At 45.1% G+C, this 18,810-nt stretch overlaps 1 protein-coding gene across 1 annotated transcript; it reads right to left on the bottom strand.

Moving 5' to 3' along the window:
* Nucleotides 1-10,682: 10,682 nt before the first annotated feature.
* LOC119179902 (uncharacterized) lies at nt 10,683-13,792 on the bottom strand. Its single transcript, XM_037431018.2, has 3 exons — nt 13,688-13,792; nt 11,519-12,402; nt 10,683-10,851 (listed from the first exon to the last, which is right to left on the bottom strand). Coding segments are annotated over exons 1-3 (897 nt in total). The 5' UTR covers nt 13,700-13,792; the 3' UTR covers nt 10,683-10,850.
* Nucleotides 13,793-18,810: the final 5,018 nt, after the last annotated feature.

Raw genomic sequence — 18,810 nt, 5'->3', positions numbered from 1 at the left:
CCGGTTTCAACTTTGGTGGTGGCAGCCTCGGCAACGGAGCGGCTCCTTTCAAGCCCGGTGCCGGGTTTGGCGGTGGTAACTTCGGTGGATCCGGTTTCAAGGCAGTTGGCACTGGCAATGGGCTCGGTGGTGGCTTCGGAAGTTCTGGCTTTAACGTAGGTGGCCGCTTCGGCTACGGTAGCTTCGGCTATAGAGGAGTGGGTTTTGAGTTCGGCGCTGGCAACCTCGGCAACGGGGCAGCTGGTTTCAAGGCCGGCGCTGGCAACAGTGGTGGCAGCTTCGGCTTTGGAGGACCTGCTGTGAACTTCGGTACTGGCAACGGTTTCGGCAGTATCGGCTTTGGAGGACAGAGTCTCCAGGCAGCCGGTGCCGGCCTTGGACTTGGTGCAGGCTTCGGAGGAATTAAGTCAGGTTCTGGCAACGGCTTCAGCAGCTTCGGCAGCGGGGGACCTGCTTTCAACCCTGGTTTTGGCTTCCGGGCTGGATATGCCCAAGGATTCAACGCTGGTATTCAAAAACTCGGCATCAATAACAATTTCGGTGCCTACTAGTGAGTTCAGTGTCTCTATCACTATGAATTAATAAAGTATTTTTTAAGATACTCGTGGATTACACGTTGTTTGCTTCTCGGATTAAGCTCTGTATATGTTCTGTACCCTCTGTTGTAAAGCATCATCGAATATTTTAAAATGTTCTCTGATAATCATATGGTGGTTTTGGGACGTTAAACTCCACATATTAATCTATCGATTATTTAAAATGTTGCTTTCGCTGGCTTGCCTAATTTGTTTCAAATATAGGTAAGCAAGCGCGTCGACTCCTCAGAAAACGTTACAACCTGCCTTATAAAATATTTCGAAGGGCATACTTGATTTTATTTCAGATGTTATTACGAGGTCTAAAGTGAGAATTTATTTATCGAACAGTCAGTTGCAGAAACAAGATTTCTTTCTGTTTCGTATTATATTTATATTTACCGTAGTCACAGTGCGCAGGTGCATGTTCAATGCATTTTGAGGAAAACGAAATTAGCGACACCTAGGCATATTAGCTACGCTTTAGAATTCCTGGCTAACTTGCAGTTATTTGTTGAGTATGCAGCGTAGAAAATTGTATTAGCCTGAATTAGGTTCATTTGTGCCGCGTTGAAAGTAAAAGACACGACTTACATATTTTTCTTAGAAATTGAACACAACCTCACATATATCTTACATTGGCTGTTAAGAAGTATATAGCTATTTTTTATGTTTATTGAAATGATGAAATATAAGAGGTTAGTGCCGTTATGGTGACCCCGGCTACTTTTCCTAACTTATAGAGAAATACGTTGCAAGAATAATTATAAGGGCACTTAAAAATCATGAATATTGCCAATCTAGTGTCACATAATTTACCTCTAACACATATATGCAGGGCGCCATGTCACTTGACGTGATAATTCACTTTCTAACCAATCGCACAAATATGGCTAGTAGAACACGCTTTTCAAGTTGACAAAATTAATGCCAACTTCGAAGGGCTTATTAACCACGGTTCAAGGAATCAATTATTTTAAGTGCGGCTTGGGGCAAAATGAATAACGGGTATAGATGGTGGAAAGAATCTTCGCTTCTCTCTGTCTCCGCATAGAAAATGATATAGTTGCAGTTATGCGTTTTTGGGCAGTACTAAATATTTAGCGATGATTTGTAAATCACATTTTACGAATTTTACCTGAATTACATGGCTCATATTTGTGCTAAAGTGGTACCTCCGCTTAATTATCTTTTTTGCTTGTTTCAGAACAAGGACAACTCTTTTTATGGTGCTCTTGAATATCGAAGGATGGTCAGCGATATCGACGCTCTTTCATCAAGCTGGTGTTCGGTGAAAAGAGACGTTTTTATTTCGTTTTGTGCAAGTCATCAGGAAGCTTTTACGTGAGACAATCAACGCTTTAAAAGACAATATTTTTTCCAGAGGTGGTGGGTAAATGCCAGATTTATAGGATAATACCATTTTCCAAACTCAGCAATGTGTCACGTGGGGCGTCAGTCAATAAATTTAATCTGCTATGCATAGTTGTCTCTTCACTCAAATCTCAAATAAGGCATACTTCTGGTGATCATGTGTACATACATATGCACTCAGGAAGCAAGACAGATTTGTTGGGCTTCTTCTGAGGCGACTATAACGTTTGCAAAACTACGCCGGCACCCATGCAGAAGAAGCAAGCAAATGTTAAATTTACTAATTCAATTTTCGATATTTGCATACGTGGTCGCTCCTTTAGGTTTTCATTGATTACTCTAAAACATCGCACTACATCTAAATATTTCTAAATATTAGCAACTGTTAATATCTGCACGGTTCACTCGAACACGCCACGAAATGATGCAACTTCCTCAAGGGCAACTTGCTCAGACGGACAAAATATGCACAAACCTTACTGCGTTTTCGCAGTATATGAACTTCATTTTCTTCGTAAGCCTTTCACATGATGGAGCGACAAACGTAGGCAACAAAGCACAAGCTTTATTTATTTTCTTCATGCTATAGCACCTTACCAAACTCGAAATGTTACCATCAGCATCAGCACGAGTGATGCAAATATCATGATGGGATGGCGTCAGTTCATCACGTCATCATGACGTAATAAGCAACCAGAATTTCGGACATTCTTGTAAGGCCATCCTTTGACGTCACATGACGACGTCATCACAAACGTTGTCGCAGGAGGCAAAGGTGGGTCGGCCCCACAGGCACAGAAGATCCAGGTGATCTACACAAAATTTTCAGTGCCTCCAATCCTGGAGGCATAGCGGAATCACTTTGAATACAGGAATTTTTCGGGTGGAAGGAAATGAATAAAAAATTTTCTCCCGTAGCGCTCAGTTGCCCAAGGCGAGGGCACAGCTCTATTGACCGGAACTTGGCTGGTCTAGGCTTTACTAGGCAGACACTCATTCATATCCCTAAGCACGAAGCGCTCACATGATCACGTTGCAAATCCCAAATGGTATCCGGTGGATTTGATTGCATGCAGAAAGGAGAATGAGCACGAAGGCATCGTGATACGGCCGCCTCATAACGCACAGCCGCAGTCACTGGGTTTTCTGTCTTTCATCTTCGAAGTAGTGAATAGGCCATGACATTATCCGTGAAAATGACACCATGAAACATTCGAATCTACTTGTTCCTAACTATAAAGCACACCTTTCCAGTTGAGCACTCCTTTTTTTTTGTTCTCCTGTACTATTCTTATACCTAACCAGGCTCTGCTGTAAGCGCCAGAGTCTCTACTGCAGCAGCAGCTTCGTCTGTCGGCTTCCTTTCCGTGTCGATGCTTTGTCTCTTTGCGCCTACGCGTCGTTGCTACTGTAATGCTCCCACGAACACAAGAGGCATCACTTATTATCAAACTTACTTTAGTAGAGGCTACCAAATTTCCTTTAGTAGCTGCTACGAAACCAATGTCGGGCCCATATCCTGCAAACTAGTTCCCCCGAAACTAGCAGTGGATCGATAGCCAGCACCAGACTTGAATTCAGTGGTAGGTTCGTAGTCAGCACCAGGTTTCAAAGCAGCGACTCCATGGCCGAAACCACTACCACTGTAGTATTGGTCATATCCAGCGCTGAAGCCCACGCCGGAATCGAGCCCGTATCCAGCACCAGTATTGCAGCCAAATCCTCTGAAACCAACTGCAGGTCCATAGCCAGCACGAGACTTCAAACCAGCACTTCCATAGGCAAAGATGCCAGCACCATATCCCTGGCCATATGCAGCACCGAAGCCCACACTAGACTACAAACCAACGCTGGGCCTGCATCCAGCAGCAGCATTGACACCGACTCCTCCGAAACCAACAGCAGGAGTGTAACCAGCACCGATCATCAAAGTAGCTCCTCCGTAAATGAGAACACCAGCACCGTAGCTCGAGCTGTATCCAGCCCTGAAGGTCACACCATACTTCAAGCTAGCCCTTCCAAAGCCAGTACTGGTTCCTAGCCATCAACGGACGTCAAACCATTAGTGGGTCCATAGCCGGCCCCTGACTTCAATCCTTCTGTTCCATAGCCAGCACCAGACTTGAAACCAGCTCCTCCAAAGCCTCCACTTGGTCTGTATCCAGCACCAGGCTTTAATCCAGCTCCTCTGAAGCCAGCAGGAGGTGCATAAACAGCGCCAAGCTTAAAACCAGCTGCCCCGAAACCCAAAGGCACTGTCGCCGTAGTCAACATCTGAGTTCAAACTGGTTCCAAAGCCATAGCTTGAATTCATGCCTGGTCCTCCATAGCCGAAAGTACCAGGGCCATAGCCAGTACCAGATTATGAGCTCGCTTCTAGATAATCGGAGCTGCTGTAACTGTAGCCAGAGCTGGACTTGCGAGCTCGTCCGATGCCAACGTTATATCTGTAACCAGCACCGAACTTAGCAGCTCCTCCGGTTCTGACGCTGGACGCGTAGCCAGTACTTGACTTTAAGCCTGCTCCTCTGGCTCCGAAAATGGCTCCGTATACGAGTTTACTTGCTGTTTTGCCGACGACACCAGCTCCATCTGCCGTTTCTTGAACGATTGCTATGGAGGCAGGGGCCAGTTTCACGACAGCGAGAGGGACCCCAGCCACAGTACGACTTGAGCTAACATCTAGACCGATGACAATGGCAGAGGTGGTGAAAAAAGAGGCGAGCAGGACCACAGTGATCTGTCGGAGAGTTGAGGTCACCACAAGTTGACAAATGGAGCTTATGCTGGCTATGACCACGTGCTTTTGATGCCTCCAACCTTATGATTTTTTTTTTGCGATAACTATAGGAATGTGACTAATGATTGAAGACATGTGCCAAAACAAATTTTTATTCTTCCGTATCAGAGTTTACAGTAGAACTGCGCACTAATAATAAGTTAACTTTCACAAGTAAGCCCATTACCGATGTCGGTCGTGTTTGAAAATTTTTATAATAATTTGTACTGCCCGTGCGTTAATATGTTTACTGTAGTACATTCTGCGCAATCTTAGTACCCTTACAGCGTCTTTTGAATTGTGGTCAGGAGTATGTAATGCAGCAATAATAATAAATAGAAGCTTACGCGTAATGACACCTCGTTTAGGAATAAGACGATACCATAACAGACAAAAGAAAAAAGAGCTAAGAAGTTAACAGCATGTTCCGCATAGGTGCGCTAAATGGTGCATGTGACTGGTGAAGTCACGATTACAACTAATTAGGGCACTAATCCATGAGAGTAAATCAGTGCAGTGGACAGTGAGGAAGGACAATTATGCACACCACGGAAATCGAAGCAATATCCCATTAGTGCGTCAAGAATGATTGGTTTTAAAGGATCATCTCAGACGTACGCTAAGAAAACCAGAAATGAGGCATTTTGTTGCGTATATTTGCCCCTAAATTGCTAACTGGTTCTTTTAAATGTGCTATAGAATTCTAATTGCAATAGGTTGACAGACACGGAATGCTGTCACCGTAATTCTGCATTTCATCTATTCGTATGCAGCAGTGCCAGGGGCATCAGAGAGGGAGGTTCTTGCTTGAGTACATTCCTCATGCAGTTGTACCCTAATGCAGCTTTTTTTTTTTTCAAGCTAGGTACTGATGAAAGTCTCCATGGTGCCCCCTCAGCTACCGTCTCTGGGACAGCGTTTTCAGTGACTAGAAATGTTCGCCACCAAATGATAGCTATCTGGCTCCTTATATACGACAACCAAAATCCAGTGGCCAAGGTGACGGACAATGACGTTGGCGGGCATCTTGAGCAATGACCCACCCATTTTTTGCCTGGCGGACACCGCCAATATACCGAGGAGCTTGTACAGCAACCTAAGAAACAGATCTAAAGAAAACGTACATTATAGGACCAGCCTCAGAGGACGTCGTTCAAGCGATCTATCTCTGAAAGGAGGTTTATGAAGATTGAAACCTGTCGTATGATCTAAAAGCAGCTCAGAATAATTTTGGCAAGCTCTAATTTTATCTCAAGTACGATAATTGGTGGTATAAAAGTAGCGCAGAATATGACAAGTTCTAATTTTTTTCGCAAGCACGAGAATTGGTGGTGCCTCATGAACCAGGCCTGGCATTTTTTTGTTGTTGTTGTTCAAGGGCTTGTCGTAATGCCTCTACGCTTCTGAATTTTAAATTAAATCTACGAAACCACTGAATTTGCACCACTTTAGACTACTCTTAGAACGCTGTTGCCGTCAACGCCTTCTGCATCTTGTTTCTCTAGCAGAATGCCACATCAGAAGAGCTCGATACCTCTACGCTGCACTGAAATCCCGGGTAAGGTCAAGATTTATCATCATGCCAATAAACTCAGAGTCCTACTTCCAGTGTAGGTCAGAGCATAGAAACTGCATTTCCTATTGCTATGGCCCATCCTGTGTGCATGTAGTGGTCCAAGCAAATCAGCTAGGGCCAAACGAAGAAACGCAGCCTAGCTGAGTTTAATGTGAAATCGAACCAAGATTCTATGATTTTTTTTTAAGTTAAGCTTTTGTGGCTACGCTCAGCTTCATTGAAGTTCGGTCCCCATGAAATATCAATTGCCATTTCTAAGTACACATTTCTTGCACTTCTGTGAATCTCAATTGCATATGTATTGGCTTCTGTGGCCAGCGCGTTTAGAATCGGTGCTGGCTGGAGTCGAAATTAAGTTATTCTGCTTATGACAGTAGCTGCTGCTAAGGCAAACAGAGATATAAAAGGAGAATATTCGTAAACTAAAGTTTCCTTTTAACCAATTCATTAACCTGCACGCTAACTACGCCAAAGCTTCGTTCTCACCAACTTACACAGGTTGCAGTAACGTGGACTACGAAAATTTAGAAAACTACAGAGAGATTCCGAAAGCGAATTATACTATTATCAGCATTCGTTCTATAACTCAAAATTAAAGAATCATGAGACACATCCTTCCTGTATTGATTATGCCTATTATATTGTGTTTGATGATCTCGAATAGGGCTTAGTGTTTAGTGAGTTTAAATGTAGGAAGGCACTAGTGATTATGTTTGACCAGTTAGCATTCGACCACATGCTCTTGACCCAAGCAAAACGTGTCATTTTTGACGTCTTCTTTATAGATTTCGCAGCTATAAGAACAAGAGCTACGCGAGCAAGATAAAAACCTGCAACTTCACGCATGCCGGGGAGCTGGAAAGATTTGTAAATCGTTATTCCTTTATTTTCTTGCGGGCACCATTCTGCATCGACGGCCATGACGTGTAAACCTCCAACGAGTGCGTGATTTAAAGAAGAGTATTGCGAAGTTTCCGGGAACAAGTACTTGAATTAACCTATTTGGCGAAGCCGCGCGTTGATTTGTATAGGTCTCCGAAGTCATTCCCGGGGTTTCACGCAGCAAATGCACGGCATGAGTGTAAAGCGTTCTGTACTGTGGAGAACTCCTGGGAACTTCGATCACCCGCTGCGGTGATCTGTATATCGTGGTGCTTGGCTACTGATACAGTGTCGCTGAATTGAATCTCAACAGTGGCAGCCACATTCTTATACAGGTGACCTGCTATAGGCCCACTTTCTTAGATTTAGGTGCCTGTTAAAGAACCATTATTATTTTTAGATGCGGAGCATCTTATACTCGCGCCTTGTAGTGCGCCGTCCGCGCCGTCCGAACCGCTTCTCGAACATTCGACAGCTGACGCGCGCGCATGCGCCGTCGCGCCGTCGCCCACTCTTCCACCATCTGTGCATCCCTTCCTCCTCTACACACCGCGCGTGCTTCACTCCTCCACCATCTGTGCATCCTTCCTCCTCTACACACCGCGTTCGACATCTACAATTCTCCTGATTCTCCAGTGGACGCGCATGTGGCGTCGCGCTTCGAGAACATTCAACAGCTGACAGTGCATGCGCCGTCGAGCTGTATATATACTCAAGGTCGGCGCTCGCTCGCTCAGTTGCCGCTCGTCGGTTGGTTTGTACGGCGCGTCGACGTCCAAGGTCGCGGTGAAATGAATTCCAACGAATCCACAAACACAATGATCGACGTCCCTTCGACCAGCGCCGCCCTTTCGCATACGTGTGTACGTGTTCACTCATTTAACACCCCCTCCTACAACCACGTTAACCAATTTAGCCATCGACCCAAGTAAGTCGCAATTTAACACCCCATTTCACAACCACGTTAACCAATTTAGCCATCGACCCAAGTAAGTCGCACTTTAACACCCCGTTAACCAATTATATGCTCCGCATCCTCCTCAGTGTTCCCCCGAGGGAAGCTGCGGGCAATTTTTTTGTGAATTTCAATGAAGTGGGCTTCTCTCATGTATGTCTGAAGCATCGGACGCTGTTTTTTTTTTTTTTTTTTGTTCTGCCTTCGTTCTTTGTGAAGCACTGTTTCATTTTCGTTTCAGTGACGTGGCAAAGAGTGCATTCCGGCACAAAATTTATCACTTCGACTGTACTTGCTCAAGTCATGTGTCCTGAAGAAGGTCGCGTTTTTAATTTATCCAACATTCTTTTAGCCTGTAGGCGATAACAAATTGTATCAGGCTTTGTACGTTTGTGTTGACGTGACATTAGTGTTCTTACGGTGAAATCTCTGTGGCTCACCTTAAGTATTACGCAACGTTGTCAACCGTATATTAGCGCTGAAATTACGACTACCGAGAAATCGTCATGCTGAATCCTTAACATTTTCTTAAAACCAAAATATATGCTTTCATATTCTTCCTTCTGTCGCACCATCTCGTAATGACATAATTTGCGTACCTGGCTTCTACATATGACTGAATTGATCAGACAATATAAAATTTTGTTAGATTCTGTACAATGCCCATATGTATTTATTCGAAGCTTCATCTGCTGTCCCTTGCTTTGCTCCTTATTTTGTGACATGGCTTTACGAGCCATACTGTCTTTATTCTTGCACATTTATACTGTTATCATTGTTTATTTCATTTTGTCCTTGAAACACTATTATCTGCATGGGTCCTTCTGAGGCTTACAAAGTTTTGGTATACAAATGAAGAAGTAATAATTGTCAAAACTAGGGTAAATGACGCTAATGAAAAGTAAGTATAAAGAAGTAGCACTATTGTGAACGAATTTCTTTGTAGACATACGTAGTGCATACGCGTTCAAAATTATTAAACGAGCACTTTTCCACCTTTGATAAAAGGCCTGGTGCAAGTGGCTCTCAACTTCGAGTGACAACAGCGGATCTAAAAGCACAAGGGGCTTGTGCCGCGTTTTTCGGCACTCACCCAACGCAGATCGTCTGAGCCAATTTTCGTGAAGTCTCATGACCATAGTGCCACATAGTGGCATTTTTTGCTGAGAGAGAGAAATTTGCTGAGAGAGAGAAAAGACTTTATTTCACACAGTGGGTCGGCAGTTCGATCTTAGTGGCTTCAGGTGGTGGCTTTGAGTTCCTGGACTCGGGCAGCAGTCTCGGCCAGCCAGACGGCCCAGAGCTTGGTGTTCAGCCCACTTGCTCAAAAAAAAAAAAATCCTCGCTGGCCCATCCTCACTTCCGCATGACTGCATCGCGTGGCTATAGTGTACTAGAACGTTGCCGTAACTCCGCGTTCCTAACTTACGCTCGCCCTGCAAAAAATTGCTGCAGGCCAACCGGGAAGACGGGACATTCGTTGCATTTTCCTCTGGTAGGGCAGTGGCGTTCCATAACCAACACGCCACAATTAGGCGAACTTAACCAGCACCTCCTGCCTAAGCCTAAGTCCGGCATCTAATCAATGACGCTTTTCTGGCTCTTTCTCTGATTCAGTTGTCCCCGTACAGCTACCACAAGCATCTAAGATTACAAGGGTTTGTTTAATTATTTATCATGTACATTAGTGGTCAAAGTACAGATGCACCACCAAGCGTCAAAGTGGGCGCACTGCCAAACACCAACAGTTACTGTGCAAGATCTCTTATACCAAAGTATAGTAAACATTTAGCTACTTCTGTAAGGACACGTTATACTTTCGTGGTATACCAATTCCTATGATGGAGGGATCAACCAGGTCCTCTTTTTTTTTTTAGGTGCGGAGCTCTTTAGGGCGTAGGTCTGTACATTTCATGGGGCTTGTTGTTCGTGATGTACGTAGCCACCGGTGGTACATACCACCTCCAGAGTGGGTATGTGCCACTGGGGATGCGAGATGGGAGATGGCGGTACTTGAAGTGTTCACTAGATGGAAGCACGGACGGGCGCACGGACAGACAGACTAGCAGACTGATAGAAGGATGAACGGATGCGCGAACGTACGAACGGATGGACGCATGAACGGACGGACAGACGGTGGACGGACTCACGGGCATACGGACGGACGCATGGATGGACACATGGATGGTCGCGCGGACGGACGGAAGCACGGACGGGCTGACGGACGCTTCGCCGCGCTAATCGTCATTCACTCTGTGGATATATGCTGTGATTTTTTTCATCATGCCAGGTTCTTTCACAGTTCTCCTTTACTACCGGTCTTAATAATCAGGCATCCCAATTAGCCAGGCTCATTCTCAGCACACTCAAGTAAACTTGTTAAAAACACATTCACGTTACACTGCAACGAAACATACATCGCAGCGCTAGTTGTAACTAGAAAAAAAATTATTGCTGCTCAATTTTGTGTTTCACCATTTACTAGAAATATTATTATTATTAGCAAGGGTTGCCCATAAATTAAAAAGAATGCAATAGAGCTTACACAAAAATTATTTTATTGCTGTAACTTTCATGAGCACATATTCCCAGCTGCAGGTTGTGAAATCGTAGGCCTCCTTACATGTGCGTTCTCAAATAAGTTAAAAATACATAAGTCCACATACATATTTTGTGATGGTCGAAGAGGAACAAGTGTTTCATGGGTGTTCTGGAAAAAAAACAAAAATTGCAAATAATTAGATATCCCACAACCATGTAACTAATGAGGTTGCATTCGTAGTAATCGTATAAAAATGAGATGAAGGTGGTTACAAATTGAATGGCGATACCCTGACAAAAACTGCCAATTCATACTAACGCTGTATCTTCTTGCGTGGTTGAAAAACGTGTGAAAATCTTTAAGCTGCAGAATAATTAGCGGTTACTTTAGAGCAGACGGATTTCTAATTAACAATATATATGTTTGTACGTTTACGACATGCATCTTTGAAAGGCAATGGCCATGTTAGAATGAAACTGCGTGGCAGAGTTCATGCACTCAGTACCTCCTGGTTTGTGTGAGCCAAATGCGTTATGAACAATTTCGGATGATGCCAGTCACTGCATAAAGTTTTACACGTTGGAAATTGTTTTCGGTCTGACTTTACTGTGTATTTTTTCGCTCTTTACTGCCAGTAACACATTTGCTCCGCTATTTTGGGCTGAGCGAACGTGATTCATTCAGCTTAGGGAAATGAATGCATATCGCGAGGGGAAAATAAATGAACACAATACAATAACCTATACGCAAGTACAGGTACTTCTGCTGATTAGTAAGCAATGAAATATTGGCATGGGGCAGACAAAATATATCCTTCTAAAAAACGCACACTTACTACCACTTGGCTCCTTTGACGTATGTGACACCGAGCATGCCGATACCAGCACCATAGATGGAGCCATAGCCGCGACCGTAGCCAGCGCCGTAGCCGGCACCATAGCCTGAGCTGTAACCGACACCACCGAAAGCTCCAGGGACACCGAAACCAGCGCCAAGACCACTCAGTCCACTTCCGACCGCTACAGCCGGACCCACCGCCACAGTGGACACAGCAGGGACAGCGACGGCTACTGGCTGAGCCACTGGGCGAGTGACAGCTACAGCCGGAGCAGCGACAGCAACTGGCCGAGCCAGAGAAACGGCCGGAGCAGCAGCCACAGACACAGCTGGAGTAGCGAAAGTGACGGGACGTGCCAGGGGAACGGCCGGAGCAGCAGCCACAGCCACTGGGCGAGCCACTGACACAGCCGGAGCGGCTACAGAGACGGGACGCGCCACAGCGACAGCCGGTGCAGCAGCCACGGTGACAGTGGGGCGTACGACGCCAGGTACTGCGGCAACACTGACGCCATAGCCCGAACCGAACCCAAGACCAGCTCCACCGAGGCCGGTGCTGGCCGCGTAAACCAGACCACCGGTGCCATATCCAAGACCAGTGCCATAACCGTGACCACTAGCTCCTGCGCCGTGTAGGGTAGTCACGGTGGTGGTCGTTGTGCCGTAAGATGTTGAGGTACGAGCTGGTACGGCTGCGACTGGTCTGGCGACTGCAACTGGAGCAGCAGCGACGGAAAGACCAGTGCCGGTAGAGCTATAGGCAGAGCTCGAGCCGTAGCCGGCCCCGTAGCCAGAGCTGTAGCCTATGCTGGGTACCGCGCCGTGGCCACCACCGATGAAGCCGGCCGAAGCAGCCGAAATCAAGCCGACGAGAACAGTAAGCTGCGGAAAGGTAAGCGTGGGATCTTAACAACACGGGTCAATTTATACAAAAGCTGCAACCATGTGCGTTTACAACGTTTACTCTACTTAGTCGTTGTTGGAAAAGCCAGTTAAGATCACGCGTTTATAGGGCAGACTGTCAGGTGCGTACATCATTATCAGCGGCTCAGGAAATGACGTTAAAAAACGAAGAACAGGTAGAATAACAATAATGAGGCGCAATTGGGAGCACAACTTGATAAAACAGACAATAATTGCGACTACAGTTCGAACTGTCCTCCTGTAAACTTGTTTTGGTATACCGTAGACCCAATAAACCTAGGACATTACGAAACAGACGTAAGAGAACGCTTAACAATATATACCGGCATATAGCAAACGGTCTTAGGCAAACTTTCTTTCCTGATTGTAGCAGCCTCGAATTAACAAGTTAGTACAAAAAAAACATGTAAAGTAAGGAAAGCAAATTTATCACTTGCCGCGAATATGAATAATAGTGAGTGGAAATATTTTCGCAGGTTCGTTAGATATATCTTTAAAAATTAAAACCTGTTTTACACCGATGAGTGATTTTATGTCTCGGTTTAACGCATTGAAGTTGCGTTTTACGTTCGTTTGTCTACTGTGAATAATAAATGAGCACAGCAAAGAATAGGAAGTATATTGCCGTAAGAAATTTAACAGAACCTACTCTCAGACACCTGTATCATGCCATAACTCATTTTTAAACTTGACTGCCTATAAACCACTAATAGAATACACTGTATACATTTATTACACACTTCACCTATCGTTATTAGCTGACAGCACCTTTAGTTATAAATATGTGGGTTGAAGTCAACGACATCCGTAGAAGCGGTAGTTCCTTTTATCATTCCAAATATAACAGGTTTATCGGCCCCGACAGCGGCCTGGAGTACGTGAGAAACCAACCTATCTGATCGTTTTCGAACTACCCTCTTTAACTAGTACTTCGAACAATTCAGTCATTGCAGACTACGCTCACGATCTAAAAAAATGAAAAGCTTTTTGAAAATGAGTCTGATTTCAGGAATCGAAAACAGTATCACGAATAGGTCTGCGTGCAACATATCCAGTAGACAACGGCTTCCAAGCGGCAATCTATAAATGGTGTGCGATTTGAACCAAACTTCTCTAGTTAACTCATTTTGTGCACAACTCTGAAAGACCCACGAGGGTAGAGTCCAAGTACTTCAGAACGATCGGCATGCAGAGTAGCATCAAAACGTCCACCACGTTTGTCCAGTTAGGCCCACATACTCACGAGAGCGTTCATGGCAGTTTTTTCTTACAGCTACTTGCCCCACTGAGATGAAGATAACTGACTCCAGGGAAGATTGCGGACTCTAAACGGATGCGCGGTGCTTTTATACCTGAAACTCCGCTTGCGATGCAGCCAGCGGTCCTTGCGAACGTGTGCCTTCGGGAGTGCCCCTCATGCGGGTAAGAAGGGTAGAGCGAATAAGCTCTCAATACTGAATTTACAACTACTACACACACTCAGAGACAAAAGCGCAAAAGCTCTCGGGGAAATCCCTTATCATCGATGTCCTGCTCTAGCAGCGAGTCCGCAGGACAAGTCCACCCACTCGTTTTTTCTTTCTTGCCTATTTGTACAGGGCGTGCCGAAGTGACCACTCGGATAGTGGTCGCTTCAGTTAGGAGAAAGCACGCACGCACAAAAACACGCGTGTGCACACAAACACACACACATACATACGCATAAATATGCTCTCGATGAATCCACTCAGCAACGACGGACCTTAGCATAACTTAAAATCGATGTAGCCTTTACTCGGTACCACCTCTTTGGATCCCGCTCGTACGGCATCTTCTGACAGAACCGAGTACAACCCACGCGTTGTTCTGGACATTGCGAAATCAAGCGCGGCTCCTCCTGGATCGTTGCCAAACGCGAGCCGCTACATGGCGCTGACACCGTACTTGCGTTAGAGTGGCACTCTTGCTCAAGATCACTTGGTGTACCAGTCTGGAAATAGCTCCTCAGCGGCTGATTGCTCCATAACGGTAGCTATGTTAGGTTATTCTATTCCGTGTTCTTTCGTCGAGTTCCAGAATGCATGGAAAGCCAACGACTGGTTATACCGGGGCGAAACGTTTGCATGTAACTATTACCCGGACTATGGAAATAGTGATTCAGAAGTTTCGGACTAAAGCGAGTTGCGGCATTCATAATTGAGCCGGTTGGTACTTTTCACTGTTAATGCGGCGACGTTGTCCATGTTCCCAACGGAAGTGGCAGCGGCGCAGCCTAGGCAGTAGCCACCGAAATCACCGAATCAACCGTATGCGCCTACAAACCTGTGGGAGCAACCAATGGCAATCGCGACAAAGCTAAGAAGGGCAACGACAAACTAACGGTGAAAGAGAAAACAGACAATAATAATAATAATAATAATAATAATAATAATAATAATAATAATAATAACAACAATAATAATAATAATAATAATAATAATAATAATAATAATAATAATAATAATAATAATAATAATAATAATAATATAATGTCGAGGGGTGAGAGTATGAATGAAAGAAATATATTTACAAAATATACAGGGAGAGTCAGAGGCAGCCGCAGCCAAGATGGCGGAACAGCAGCAACAGCAACACGAGCGCGATTGCATTCGTCGTCTTCGTCGTCGTCTACCTGATGCTCTGTCGTTCCCGATGTCGTGTAACAATATTAACTACGGGTTAAGGCACACCGCATGTCGTTACTCGCCAGGTCGGAAAACTCACTCATCGTTCGACTCACTCAGACACAGTTACTCAGTCTGAGTGAGTCCGGCTGAGTAATGTTGTGGTGAGTTTGAGTCTGAGTGAGTCCTGCTCAGGAAAACTTCGGCGAGGGGGAGCCTGAGAGAGCCCTGAGCGCGAACTACTTTTCACGAGTGAGTCTTCTGTGAGCTTCACAATTTTTACCGACCTATATGCTCTCCACACGCTCCGAAATGGCCTGTGACCTTCGACACACGAGGAAGTCCGAAATTCCGGCAGGCCCAGCGCATTGTGGGAATCACTTCCATAACTTAGATCCAGATCTACAGCTTCGTCTTCCCTCAGGGATATCTCAAGCTGAGGAGACTGTTCTATACCGCCTGTGGCTTGGAGTAGCCTTCACGAACGCATACTCCTATCTCATTGGAATGGCCAGCTCTTCTACATGCACTTACTGCAGCTGCGGAGAAACCATCGCGCACCTTCTGTGTGAGTGCACCAATTTCAACGCGCAAAGACAAGAACTGACTGCAGCTCTGGATAGACTGGATGATCGGCCTTTGTCGGAACAAAGGATCCTGGGTCATTGGCCGAGCCCATCCTCAGCCCAGAAAGCTTTGAAAGCTTTGCTGCGCTTTTTGCGGACAACTGTCCTCAAAAACAGACTTTAGTGTCTTGTACTCTCTGATGTTGCCTTTCCTCTGTCGCAATTTTTTTTGTAATTTCTCTCTCTCTCTCTCTTAGCAACATTTCTTTCTAACATATTTTATTCTCCTCACCTCTTTCCGCAGCACAGGGTAGCCAGACGGTCTAAGAACTGGCTAACCTTCCCGCCTTTCCGCTAAAACTTACTTCCTCCGTCCTCCTCCACTTCCATGCGAAGCAGTCAGCGAGTGGTTGCTTACGCTGCACATTTATTTATTTATTTTATTTGTTGATACTGCAGTCTCAAGCAGAGACTATAGCAGGTGTGATACATTGATACAATGATATTAAAAAAAGGCACAACAGCAAATAGTAACTGTAAAATGCGACAGTATAAGAACAAGCTGAATAAAAAGAAAAAAGAATATAATTTCAAAGAGAAAATTTATCAAATTGAACAAGATTGTGCAATAATCCGCCAGTTTCCTTCTCACCCATTTCTCGGATTTCAGTCAGGCGCCGTGGGGTGTATCGAGGTGTTTGCGCAAATGGAGTAGTTTACCGCATATCATGGGCTTCTACAGCACGTCGGCCACACTGGCTCTTGAAGGGGCCCTGCAGCACGTTTACAAGTAGCCATGGAATGGATTCACTAAGGTAGTTTATTTCCTTACGAATGTGCCGCCGCGAAAATGTTTGCAATCCGTCCTGTAGGAGCGCAGTTGCAAAGATTTGTTGCGCGCTGCACTTGCATTTTCTCTTCTCTCGTCCCGACGAAGGCGCGGGAAGCAAAGCAGGAAGAAATGGCACGTGTAAAGAAAATAAGTCACGCGTACCTCGTGACCTTCAGAACTTTATCTCTCTCTCTTTCTCTCTCTTTGTTTGAACACGTGGCTTTTCATTGTGATTGCGAGGTCGTGCGTGGACAAGTAAGTTGCGGCCTCCCTCGGCAGCCCGAGTAACGACCAAGTGCGCTATGTTCAAATCAAACAATCACGGATACAATGACTGAGACAAGTGATTTTCGACCTTCTATCGTCATTTAACGATAGCAGAGAAATATAATTTCAGCTGATTATAAGATTTTATTGTGAATTCCAAAGGGCGTGCTGCGCTATAATGTTTGGCTCACGTCTTCTCTGGAGCCTCGACTACGGATCGGCAACGTTTCCTGACCATGTTCGAAAAGTGTTGCAGGGCCCTTTTGAAGTGCACCTTACGGTCTAACGTGACATCAGTGCTCACGTCAAAGCACAGCCGTCACGTTGTAAAAATTAAGGGTGCGCTACGGTGCTATTAACTGCATATCACTTAGCGTTTCTTAATGTATTCCTCCGGTATCGAGCAAAGCTTGAATATAGGTTGTTGTGGCTCACGAGTGCAGGTGTAAAGTGTTTAATTCATATCTATAGAAGCGAATAAACAAGACTGCAACCACAATCGGTGTTGTCCGTACGTGACGTCATCAAAGATAGTTTTTCCCCCGTAGTTTCCACGTCTTGGCTTGGTATGGGGTGGAGTACTTTATTGGCACGCAGAATCTATGGCGTTGATTCCGGCTCCAATTCAGGTTTTTGTTCCTTGAGCACATATCAGAATTTTTCGCTCACTGACAGCACTGGCGTTTCCCGACGCGAAACTTTTCTCGACGTCGGATTCTTCATGCCTTCAATTTAAAATCTTACACCCTCGTTGTGCATTTAAAAGCACTTAGCGCTTTTGCGGCTACGTGCAACTCCTCCCCTTTGGCAGCTTTATATGGGCTCTGTTACAGCTATCCGGGCGCGGACGGCCTTCTATTTGCACCATCGGTTTGCGTCCACGCCGCTTGTGCTGACGTCCCGCTAAAATTGCTTCTTTACTTCTCGACTCCTCAATCTTTTTCTCCTTCTTTGATTCCCTTTCTTCTACTTTCGGTTTTTTGCTTTCTTTCTCTTTATTTTCTTATTTTACGCTATGTTTCAATCTCCCTTTCCTTCTTTTCCTTCTCACCCATCTTCTCACGTCTTTTCTCATACCTTTCACTTTCCCGCCCCATTTGCACACTATACTACAGAAGGCTATTTTACGCTCTGCTAAAGCGTGCCTAAACTGCAGGGTTAGCCGAGTGGTTATGATGCCCACGTTCAGACAGTTGGTACGTGGGTTTGAATGCCATCTTGTCAAGAAGTATATTTCGCCAAGGATTTCTCTTTATTCATCTCCTTCTACTCTTTTCTTTCACTGTCTTTTATCTCTTTCTCTTCTCGTTCTCACACCCATCAGAGTTACTCCATCTTACACTAGACAAATCCGTACTCATGTTCTGGTAATGAAGCAGTCAAAGAGTAAGGTGAAGAGAATGAACGTATAGCACGTGCCGGTTTGCGAATATGACACTGTTCTGTTCGTCAATTACAACCAACGGCTCACATAAACATCTCCGCTGTTAAACATATTCGCATGCTGTACTTGGGACGCTAAGAAGGTAATGGAGCAGTCTAGATCGACTCTATTCTTTCCACTTGGGGAAATAATAGAATTGATTCTGATGCTTCTACTACGCGATGCAGCTGCATCACCTCTCAATGTTTACGGTACTGTGAGACAGTGAATTCTCTTCTGCCGGTACCGAGCTTTTATGCTCGAAGTATTTAGGAGTATATGTTTTTTACTTGCATTCAGATTATAACACGACATATTTTCATATAGTTACTGGACTGCGTAACTTCTCGAGATATCCATGTGATGTCGCGACGAATCGAAGTTAGTGTGGGCTCTGATCTATGCGTTCGAGTCAAATTCATGCCGATTTGACCCAAACTGAAGGCGGTGGAAACGGAGAGAGAGAGATAGAGAAAAGGAAGACCGGGAGGTTAACCAAATATTGGCATCAGGTTTGCTACCCCGCACTGGGGTCGGGGAAATAGGGGCAAGAAAGAGGGGGTAGATAGAGAGAGAAAAAAAACGCACGTGCACTCATGAGAAAACGAAAACACTCACAGGAAGGGCGTTCTGGCT

Source organism: Rhipicephalus microplus, chromosome 7, assembly GCF_043290135.1.
Source record: "Rhipicephalus microplus isolate Deutch F79 chromosome 7, USDA_Rmic, whole genome shotgun sequence".
Lineage (NCBI taxonomy): Eukaryota > Metazoa > Arthropoda > Arachnida > Ixodida > Ixodidae > Rhipicephalus > Rhipicephalus microplus.
This window is presented reverse-complemented; position numbering and strand designations above follow the sequence as displayed.